This window comes from Nylanderia fulva, unplaced genomic scaffold (genome assembly GCF_048542155.1).
Source record: "Nylanderia fulva isolate GAGA-0341 unplaced genomic scaffold, ASM4854215v1 Scaffold13, whole genome shotgun sequence".
In the NCBI taxonomy this organism is placed as follows: domain Eukaryota; kingdom Metazoa; phylum Arthropoda; class Insecta; order Hymenoptera; family Formicidae; genus Nylanderia; species Nylanderia fulva.
The window spans coordinates 5,340,391-5,351,570 of NW_028189518.1; the positions used below are offsets into that span (position 1 = coordinate 5,340,391).

The window sequence follows — 11,180 nt, forward strand, 5'->3', positions numbered from 1 at the left end:
ACCTTTCGCTTGCCGGGCGACTGCTCTTCCAGCAGAGCTATTCAGATCCTTTCGATTCTATACTTTTCTCTGTTATATATATTAATGTTGGTAAACAAACGCATTTTTTAAGCCAGCGTGTATCAAATATAAGAGTTTTAACAAGGCTCTGTAATATAAATATAAATTTAACGTATAAGACGGGCAACAAGAGCCAAATCGCGGATGACAATGCGTTATCCTAACGAAACTAAATAATTTTTCGTTAGAATTAAATACCGGTGCACAAGGCACCAAATTTTACTTGGACACGGCCAAGATTTTAAATATGAAATAATCTCATATTTTGAGATTTAATTTCAATACCCCTTTAACCCCCCTACGGAAAATAAATAAATGAATGCAAGAGAAAAATATAGATTCGAAAATCGCTGAATCGGGAATCGAACCCGAGACCTTTCGCTTGCCGGGCGACTGCTCTTCCAGCAAATTATTTAGTTTCGTTAGGATAACGCATTGTCATCCGCGATTTGGCTCTTGTTGCCCGTCTTATACGTTAAATTTATATTTATATTACAGAGCCTTGTTAAAACTCTTATATAAATAAATAAGTTAAAATAAAATATATATGTGTATTCCTTTTATACTATATATGTATACTAATATCTAAAATTTCCAATTGAAATCAAATTTTATATATTTTATTACATTAAATAAAAGACTATCATATTTCGTTGAATATATCTCATGTGTTTGTAATTATTCATTCCTATTAAAATTTATTTATTAAATAAAAAAAACTTCGATTTTCCTCAATGCTTGCTTAATAAATTTATATATTATCAACATAATTTTTTTCATTATTTGTGCTAATTATGTTTTGTATCCCTAAATATTGCACTACTTTTATTGTAAAAATAAATGGGATCGTCGTCTATTAACTAAGAATTAAAAATATATTTTTGCGAAGAGATAATTGCTTTTTTCATTAATTATTTATAATTTTGTTAAAATACACGTTGTATCAAGTAAAAAAACATGACCAAAAATATATGTTTAAATTAAATTGATCAACAGAACACTATCGGAAATCTTTTTCAATGTTTTGTGTGTCGTTACCAATCTCTCCCCGCGCTCAAGCATTCAATAAGCGCCTTGCGATCATATTTATAAGCCCCTGAACATCGACACAAGGTTAGTATAAAAGTGTTAGCAATTAATAACACTTTATTTCGCTGTGTCCGATCATAAGGTAGAAATTTGTCGCTGGAAATTTCATGATTCAAAATTCCAAACGCAAGTAAATTCGCAAACATGTTTCGCATTTTTATGCTAGTTGCAACAATCTTTGTGATGATCGATGCGCAATTGAAGAGGTAAGTGCATATTGCATTGCATTATATCATATGTTAAATATTGAGATTATAGAGATGATTATCGTATTTGCATCTAATTTTCTGGATTTGAAATGAAGCTGATATGAATGCAATTAACGTTTGAATAACGATTGGACGAAATTATTTTACACAAATGTATTTTTATTTATTTATTAGTAAAAGATAAAGATATAGAATGTTTTATGAAAATTGATTCTTTGTGAATTTGCAAAAATTGTCTGTCTACCCTACAGTTTTGATCTACATTTAATTCATTAACGTACATGTATTATAATTCGAGATAAAAACACTTAAGTATAAGTTATTTTTTCACGCGTAAGCTATAAACTCTCAGTACCAATGCGTTGTTTTGTACTGTTTGTTTACTCAGGTCTGAGTATATATACTGCTTTTAGAATATTATTTTATTTAAAGTCATCTTCTTGTGCCACATTGTATGCAATACGTTTTTGTCCAAAATATCAAAGTCTTCTAAGTTATAATGATTTTATTTTATATATATAATTCTTGAGCCATTAAGTAAATATTATTTCAAATTTATATAAAACGCATAAATCATATAGGTAATCTAGAAAAATCGGGGAATTAATAAATGTTTCTGATATAGCTAATGCATAAAATGTATTGTGTAAAATATATAAACTAAAACAAAATGTTCTATATATTATTTCAAGGATGTTATTACACAAAATGGATTCTATTCGATACACTTTGAACAACTATAACACCGGTAACCTTACAGTAGCTTCTATAAACGATTCGAAGGTGTCTTCATACAAATATTTAGATACTCAGTATTATGGTCTTATTACTATTGGAACTCCGCCGCAGGAATTTAAAGTAATATTTGATACTGATTACTCAAATTTTTGGATATCATCCACAAAGTGCATCTATTTGAACATTGGTTGCTGTAAGTAATTTATTAATATACACAGAGTGTCTGATTTAAGGTGTCACATCGAAAATATACAAGTAGATCTTGTTATTTAAAAATAATATTTCTCCTGCAATTATTTTAAAAATTTTTTGTTTTTAAAATGTCCATATTGCGATAATTTTTGATATTAATTTATATTTTTTATAGTATTACATAGCAATAAATATGATAGTAAAAAATCCAGTACATATGTACGAAATCATGTTGCGATTAATATTCCATGTGGCAGAGACTCTATGGCCGGATTTTTATCTACTGATGTAGTGAGTGTAAGTAATAATTAAACAAATATGCCAATTTAATCAAAGTAATCATAGTTTATAAACCTTTTTCAAGTATTTTTATACACCACCATTCTCGTGATATTTTATTATTAAAAAACCAAATTATATATATATATATATTTTTTTTTTTTTTTTTTTTTTTTTTTTTTTAGATAGCCGGTCTTAATGTTCAAAATCAAAAATTTGTGGAACCAGTACAATTTCGAAGCGCTGCGTTCGTGTATGCAAAATTTGATGGTATGTTGGGCATGGGTTTTAACATGTTATACGGGAACGAAGAACCTGTGTTCAACAATATAGTGGAACAAGGCCTGATATCATCAGCCGTTTTCAGTTTTTATTTGAATAAGTATGCATTTTCTTTTCATGCATTGAGTATGTCTAAAAATGTTTTTAACAATATATATATATATATATATATATATATTATATATATTACAATATAAAAAATATACAACTTGCGCAGAAAATTGTCGGCTAAGGTCGATGGTGAATTAATATTGGGTGGTACCGATCCCGATTATTACGAAGGCGAGTTGATGTATGTTCCGATTAGTAAGACGGGATACTGGCAATTTACTATAGATAAGTACGTTATTTTGTACAGTATTCTCATAATCATAATTACAACAAACTGTTAATATTATTATTGTGCTGTAGGATTAAAGTATTGTCATATTATATCGTGTACGGGAATGACTATCCAGTAAATGGACATATCTTGTGCCCAGATGGCTGTCAAGCTATCGCTAATACAGGTACCTCATCAATATATGGACCAACTAGTGATATTTCAATTATTAATCAACTTATTGGAACTATTTTCAGTAATGGAGAACGTAGAGTAAGTAAACAATTATACTCTTCACAATGACATAATTATCTTTAGAAAAATTATAAAAAGTTACTAAAATATAAATTGATATTTGTGTTGTGTGAATTGCTATTTCTTAATTTGATATTCTCTTTTGTTTCAAGACACTCTGTGCCGTGAAAGACTCTGCTAATATGCCAGTAATCAGTTTTATTATAGGTGGTAAAATGTTCAATCTTACCAGTGAGGATTACATCCAACCGGTGAATATTATAGATCCTATAATAAATTTAAACCTAGAAATGATTATCAAATCAACTTTCATTTGACAATTATTTCTGGCTAGAAAATTATTTAAATTTAGAAAACTTACAATTTATGTACGTGCTTCAATCTGTACAGGTGTCAAGAAAAAATCACATGATCTGTAGAAGCGGTTTTGTAGCGCAAGACACTACATTTTGGACTCTAGGCGATATATTTCTTAGACGTTATTATAGTGTGTTTGATTTTGAAAAAGGCCGAGTAGGATTTGCCCCAGCAAAATAAATGTCGATTGCTATTTCTTAAAATTATATAATAAAAGACATCGCATTTAAATGATAACTTTGCGATTAATTTAGTAACTTTTTTATAGTTTTTTAATGTTTTCTGACTAGTACTTTTTTATTTATAGTTATGTGATACATTATTATAAACGGATTTATTTGTTTTGAAGAATTGAAATAAGGATATATATATAGAAAATATTTTCCATTTTTAATTTGATATATTTTCTTTTAATACACGCACTGTATTGATATATTTCTGAACACAAATAAACTTTTAAAATTGTATTTTTCCATATACTTTATATATATATATATATATATATATATATAAACGTATCTATATAATTACATACGTTCATTTAAATAATTTTTAATTACTTAAATTTTCTTGTCTCTTTCTGCCTCTTTATGTTATTAAAATTGTATTTATTACTTTTCCTGTGTTCTCTAACATATATTATAACATTTCCGAGATTTTGCAAAATATCTAAAGCCGTACTCTGGGGTGAAACGATTCTAACTTTTGGAATTCATGCTTGAAATTTATAACGCAATACATAAATCGAATCTCAAAAAGCATTTAACACAATCTTTGCGTTCTAGTTTATTTAACTTTGAGTGTCCGAAAGTTTTAGGCAACGTTAAACAGTGCCAACGACAGACAGGTTTATGTCGAAAAAGCGTTTCGATATGGAAATGATCAAGTAAAATTTCCGTAGCAAAATAAACATCCATTCCTTTTTCTTGTAATTAGTGTTAGGCATTATTCTTTTTTAATGGCAGTCTGGCAACCAAATAAGTTTTCTTTGTATTACTTTTATTGCTTATTGTTGAGTAATTTTTAATTTATCCGGTACATTATAGGTAAATGTCATGCTTTCAAAAATTAATATATATATATATATATATATATATATATATATATATGCGATATCTTCTACCAATAATTTAAATTATTTTTTATATCAAGATATATAATATATTAAGAATATATTTTTACGAAAAGGTAATTGCTTTTTTCATTAATTATTAATAATTTAAAAATACACGTTGTATTAATTAAAGAGACGTACCAAAAATATATGTTTAAATTAAATTGATTAATAGGACTCTATCGGAATTCTTTTCAAATGTTCTGTGTGTCGTTACTAATCTCTCCCCGCTCAAGCATTCAATAAGCGCCTTGCGATCATATACATAAGCCCTTGAATATCGATACAAGGTTAGTATAAGAGTGTTAGCAATCGACAACGCTTTATTTCGCTGTGTCCGATCATAAGGTAGAAATTTGTCGCTGGAATTTTTATGATTCTAAATTCCAAACGCAAGTAAATTTGCAAACATGTTTCGCATTTTTATGCTAGTTGCAACAATCTTTGTGATGATCGATGCGCAACTGCAGAGGTAAGTGCATATTGCATTGCATTATATGATATGATAAATATTGAGATCATAGAGATGATTTTTTTTTCGTATTTGCATCTAATTTTCTGGATTTAAAGCGAAGCTGGTACGAATGCAAATAACGATTGGACAAAATTATTTTACACAAATGTATTTATATTTATTAGTAAAACAATGGAAACATAGAGATTTATAGAAAAAAAGTGACTGTTTGTGAATTCGCAAAATTTGTCTATCTACCTTATAGTTTTGGTCTACATTTAATTGTCATTAACGTAAATGTATTATGATTCTAGATCAAAACACTTAAGTATAAATTATTGTTTCATGCGTAAGCAAATAAACTCTCAGTACCAATGCGTTATTTTGTACTGTTTGTTTACTCAGCTCTGAGTATATATTCTGCTTTTAGAACATTATTTTATTTGGAGTAATCTTCTTCTTTTAAGTTATAATGACTTTATTTTATATATATACATAGTACTTGAGCCATAAAGTAAACATTATTTCAAATATAAATGAAACGCTTTACTCATATAAGAAATCTAAAAAAGTAGCGGAGTTAATAAATGTTTCTAATATAGCTAATGCATAAAATGTATTGTGTAAAATATGTAAACCAAAACAGAATGTTCTTTATATTATTTCAAGGATTTTTTTACACAAAATGGATTCTATTCGATACACTTTGAACAACGGTGGCACTGATGACTATCCAATAACAATTTTTATGAACGATAGTTTGGTGTCTTCATACAAATATTTGGATGCTCAGTATTATGGTTTTATTTTTATCGGAACTCCGCCGCAGAAATTTAAAGTAATATTTGATACTGATACCTCAAATCTTTGGGTAACATCTACAAAGTGCACCCATTTGAACATTAGTTGCTGTAAGTAATTTATTAATATACACAGAGTGTCTGATTTAAGGTCACATCGAAAATATACAAGTAGATCTTGTTATTTGGCGATAAATTTTCCTCTGCAATTATTTCAAAAATTTTTTATTTTTAAAATTCCCTACTGCGATAGTTTTTGATATTACTTTCAATTTTTTACAGTAATTCATAGCAACTATGATAGTAAAAAATCCAGTACATATATACAAAATGATACTGCGATTGAAATTTCATGTGGCAGAGACTCTATGGCTGGATTTTTATCTACTGATGTAGTGAGTGTAAGTAATCATTAAACAAATAGACCAATTTAATCAAAGTAATCATAGTTTATAAACCCTTTTTAAGTATTTTTATACACTGCTATTCTCGTGATATTTTATTATTAATATACCAAATTATTTTCTTAGATTGCCGATCTCAATGTTCAAAATCAAACATTTGCGGAAGCAATGCACGACCGAATCTTTGCGTTCGTGTTTGGAAAATTTGATGGTATGTTGGGCATGGGTTTTAACATGTTATACGGCAACGAAGTAATATCTGTGTTCAACAATATAGTGAAACAAGGCCTAGTGTCATCAGCCGTTTTTAGCTTTTATTTGAATAAGTATGCATTTTCTTTTCATGCGTTGCGTATGTCTACAAATGTTTTTAACAAAAAAAATATATATGTATATATTACAATATGAAAAATATACAACCTGCACAGAGAATTGTCGACCGAATTCGATGGTGAATTAATATTGGGTGGTACCGATTCCGATTATTACGAAGGCGAGTTGACATATGTCCCTGTTAGTAAGAAGGGGTACTGGCAATTTACTATAGATAAGTACGTTATTTTCTAAATTAGTCTCATAATCATAATTACAACAAACTATTAATATTATTATTGTGTTGTAGGATCATAATATATCGTCATATTTTGTACGTGGATGCCACTCAAAGAATATATAAATATATCTTGTGCCCGAGTGGCTGTCAAGCTATCGCTAATATAGGTACCTCATTAATATATGGACCAACCAGTGATATCTCAATTATTAATGAATATATTGGAACTCTTTACATTAATGGAGAGCATAGAGTAAGTAAACAATTATTCTTTTCACAATGACATAGCTATCTGTAGAAAAATTTTAAAAAGTTACTCAAATATAAATTGATATTTGTGTTGTAAGTTGCTATTTCTTAATTTGAAATCTTTTTTTGTTTCAAGACATACTGCCCCGATGGAGACTATGTCATCGGGGAATATATGCCAGTAATTAGTTTTATTATAGGTGGTAAAATGTTCAATCTTACCAGTGAGGATTACATCCAACAGGTGAATATTATAGATTCTATAATAAATTTAAACTCAGAAATGTGTGTGATTATCGAATTGACCTTCATTTGACAATTATTTCTGGCTAGAAAATTATTTAAATTTAGAAAACTTACAATTTATGTGCGTGTTTCAATCTGAACAGGTGTCAAGAAAAGAGCACACGACGTGTAGAAGCGGTTTTGAATCGCAAAACACTACAAATATATCTTGGATTCTAGGCGATATATTTGTATATCGTTATTATAGTGTATTTGATTTTGAAAAAGGCCGAGTGGGATTTGCCCCAGCGAAATAAATGTCGATTGCTAATTCTTAAAATTATGTAATAAAAGACATCGCATTAAAATGATAACTTCGCGATTAATTTAGTAACGTTTTTATAATTTTTTAAAAAGTTTATTGACTATAGTAATTTTTTATTTATAGTTATGTGATACATTGTTATAAACGGATTTGTTTGTTTTGAAAAATTGAAATGAGAATAAATATGGAAAATATTTTCCATTTTTAATTTGATACATTTTCTTTTAATACACGCATTGTATTGTTATATTTCTGAAGACAAATAAATTTTAAAAAATGTATTTTACCATATACTTTATATATATATGTATAAACGTACCTATACATAATTGCATACGTTCATTTAAATAATTTTTAATTTCTTAATTTTTGTTCTCTTTCTGCTTGTTTATGTTATTAAAATTGCATGTATTACTTTTTTGTGCTTTGTAACTTATAAGATTTCCGAAGTTTGGCAAAGTATCTAAAGCCATACTGTGGGATGTAACGATTCTAACTTTTGGCATTCATGCATGGAATTCATAACGCGATACATAAACCGAATCTCAGGCAGCATTTAACACAATCTTTGTGTTTTAGTTTATTTAATTTTGAGTGCCCGAAAGTTCTGGGCAACGTTTAACCGTGCCAACGACAGACAGGTCGGTCCAGCTTTTGCCAAGTACTATGTTATCGGTTTATGTCGAGAAAAAGTTTCTGGTGCTACCGAAAGTCCGGGAACTTTATCAGTGTTTTAAAGAAAACTTCTTTTGTTTCGTATGGGTTATACTTATCGATCTTCATTTACAAGTTGCTTGATCGATGGTGAGTAGTAGTGTATACGAAAGTGTCAGAAAACCGGGGAAAGTAGATTCACTGCTCTCTCCTTACAGATCGAACTTTAAATTTAATATTTTCGGACACATCCGAGTGTCTAAAGTGAACTTCATCCTCAATCTCGTTTTCTTTCTAACTTTCCAAAAGTGGACATACAAGATTGGAATAACACAAAATTTAGGAAAATAATTATTTTCTAATTATATTTTGTGACAAGCTTTTTAAAAAAAGTTCAGGGATATTTTTAAATTTTAATTAAAAGTAAATATTACAAAAGTGACACTGTGAACAGGAAACTTGTTCGAAACTGTTCATTCTGTGAAGTTTTACTTTGCAGTTTAGATTAAGGTTCGGATAAGCCATCCCTAACACTAACCAGGTTAGGGTCAGGTTGTTTTAGATTAAGATCAGACTAACTTAGAACAAAGATTGTGGGCTAAGATAAAGTCAAAATTATCAATAATTTTTATGTTACTTCAACTTATGTAACTTTTTTATATACTTTTATATATATATATATATATAATCTATTATAAGTATATAAAATTGAAGAAAGATTGAAATAATATAAATTAGCAAGAAATTTAATCAATACTCGACAAGACTCTCAATTTTTATTCAACAACACTTGTGATCATTCTGCGTTGAAGGCATAAAAACGCACGTTCGACGACGACCGACAATTTAACGCGTCGGGGTCCCTCGTCCTAAACAATATTCACTTTCCACTCTGTTTAATCCGCGCGAAATCACCACCAGTCACCTTTTTCAGTCGCGCGCGCTGACACCCACCCGTCGCAAACGAACCATGCGAACATAACGCACTCCGGACCACGACGGCACAATCGCGGTGGGATTGCGGTCGACGTGAACGGTAGATATAGGGTATACGTATACACATATGTACACGCAGTGCCATGCAATTCAGATAGCCGTGAATAAGGAATGCCGCGGAATCCTTCGTAACGTGCATTTTTCTAAAATATTCTATGCGTAACCATTCCCAGCATTACAGGCGTTTGCATAACGAAAATCAAGAGGGTACAACGGGACAGGTTCCCGGTGCCACCCTGACAGTAGAAGCGACCGATGGTAGCATGAAAACTGGTGCGCGGGAAAGCGGGAGATCGGGAGACAAAATCTTTCTCCCTCAAACGCCCCGGCGAGCCAGACATCCTGAAACCTCTCGCGTCACCTATGACGTTAAAACGCGGCAGTAAACGGCTGCGGGGCTCGCTGTCGGGCGGACCGAATAAAAGAATCAAGAGCACGTCGCGGAGGAAGAGTGCTCCGGACGGCGTGTTTCGCTCGTAAAGTCGCCCGCATCTCCCGACTGCAGTTAGCGTCATGCATTTTGGTGCAGAGGCGCGTTAAATGACGGTGAATACGATGAAGAATTCGCCGAGATATGTATATGTCGGATTGCGCGACGGATTGTTCCTCGATGATACGAGCGCAAAAAATTTTATGTCGCTTGATAGCACATTCCCTCGTTATTTGAATACGAGCGCTCATTAGGGCGTCGTTAAATGAGAACTCGTTCGCGGCATTATTCGCGAAACGACACGCGGAAGAAAAAATTTCGTGATGTGCGATCGTTGCAAGTGAATTACATAATTCAGAAAAAGATACTTCGTCTTATATATATCGATGGTCGTACACCTAAGTATTATATATATATATATATATATATATATGTATATATATATGTAATAATCGTAATTTGATTTAAATTCTTTAAGAATAAAAGAAGCTTATACTCAATTCTTAACAGATCAAACAGTTTGGCATCAAGTCATGTATGAGCAGTTTCCAAGCATCTGACATGAGAATAGATGCAATGGATTCTAGACGATGCATTTATTAGCATTTTTTACACAGTTTTCGATATGGGCAATGATCAAGTAAGATTTGCCGTATCAAAATAAACATCGATTCCTATTTCATGTAATTACTGTTACACATAATTTTTTTTGAATGACAATCTTGCAACTAATCAAGTTCTCTTTGTATCACTTCTAATGCATATTGTTGAGTAATTTTTAATTTATCAGGTACATTGTTATAGGTAAATATATGTCATATATTCAAAAATTAAAATAAAGATATATATGCGATATCTTCTACAAATAATTTAAATTAAAATATATAATATATTATTGTATATTAACATTTGACATACACGTATTTTGAATATAAATAAATAAGTTAAAATAAGATATATGTGTATTCTTTCTATACAATATATTTGTACTAATATCTAAAATTTCCAATTAAAATCAAATTTTATTTATTTTATTACATTAAATAAAACGATATCATATCTCGTTGTATATATCTCATGTGTTTGTAATCATTTATTCTTATTAAAATTTATTCATTAAATAAAAAAACTTTGATTTTTCTCAATGCTTGCTTAATAAATTTATATATTATCAACATAACTTTTTGCATTAT

General features: G+C 29.9%; 3 protein-coding genes across 9 annotated transcripts in view; 2 read left to right on the forward strand and 1 right to left on the reverse strand.

The window, feature by feature from the left end:
* LOC114932538 (protein amalgam) overlaps positions 1-11,180 on the reverse strand; it is a 219,677-nt gene that overhangs the window by 189,051 nt on the left and 19,446 nt on the right. The window lies entirely within an intron of this gene.
* Positions 1,171-4,177, forward strand: LOC114932535 (lysosomal aspartic protease-like). Its single transcript, XM_029304808.2, has 8 exons — positions 1,171-1,355; positions 2,051-2,289; positions 2,464-2,585; positions 2,753-2,949; positions 3,067-3,189; positions 3,261-3,444; positions 3,579-3,677; positions 3,817-4,177. Exons 1-8 carry the CDS (start codon positions 1,294-1,296, stop codon positions 3,961-3,963), a joined length of 1,173 nt encoding a protein of 390 aa, XP_029160641.2. The 5' UTR covers positions 1,171-1,293; the 3' UTR covers positions 3,964-4,177.
* Positions 5,183-8,188, forward strand: LOC114932534 (lysosomal aspartic protease-like). The gene is made up of 8 exons (XM_029304805.2): positions 5,183-5,369; positions 6,021-6,262; positions 6,434-6,552; positions 6,682-6,881; positions 6,984-7,106; positions 7,178-7,361; positions 7,494-7,601; positions 7,747-8,188. Exons 1-8 carry the CDS (start codon positions 5,308-5,310, stop codon positions 7,897-7,899), a joined length of 1,191 nt encoding a protein of 396 aa, XP_029160638.1. The 5' UTR covers positions 5,183-5,307; the 3' UTR covers positions 7,900-8,188.

Bases quoted from the DNA above. Each gene is read 5' to 3' on its own strand.
- LOC114932535 (XM_029304808.2), top strand. From the start codon at position 1,294: ATGTTTCGCATTTTTATGCTAGTTGCAACAATCTTTGTGATGATCGAT. The intron at 2,586-2,752 runs GTAAGTAATAAT...TTTTTTTTTTAG, and splicing joins TATCTACTGATGTAGTGAGT to ATAGCCGGTCTTAATGTTCA. The intron at 3,190-3,260 runs GTACGTTATTTT...ATTGTGCTGTAG, and splicing joins TGGCAATTTACTATAGATAA to GATTAAAGTATTGTCATATT.
- LOC114932534 (XM_029304805.2), top strand. From the start codon at position 5,308: ATGTTTCGCATTTTTATGCTAGTTGCAACAATCTTTGTGATGATCGAT. The intron at 6,882-6,983 runs GTATGCATTTTC...CAACCTGCACAG, and splicing joins TTTAGCTTTTATTTGAATAA to AGAATTGTCGACCGAATTCG. The intron at 7,602-7,746 runs GTGAATATTATA...CAATCTGAACAG, and splicing joins GTGAGGATTACATCCAACAG to GTGTCAAGAAAAGAGCACAC.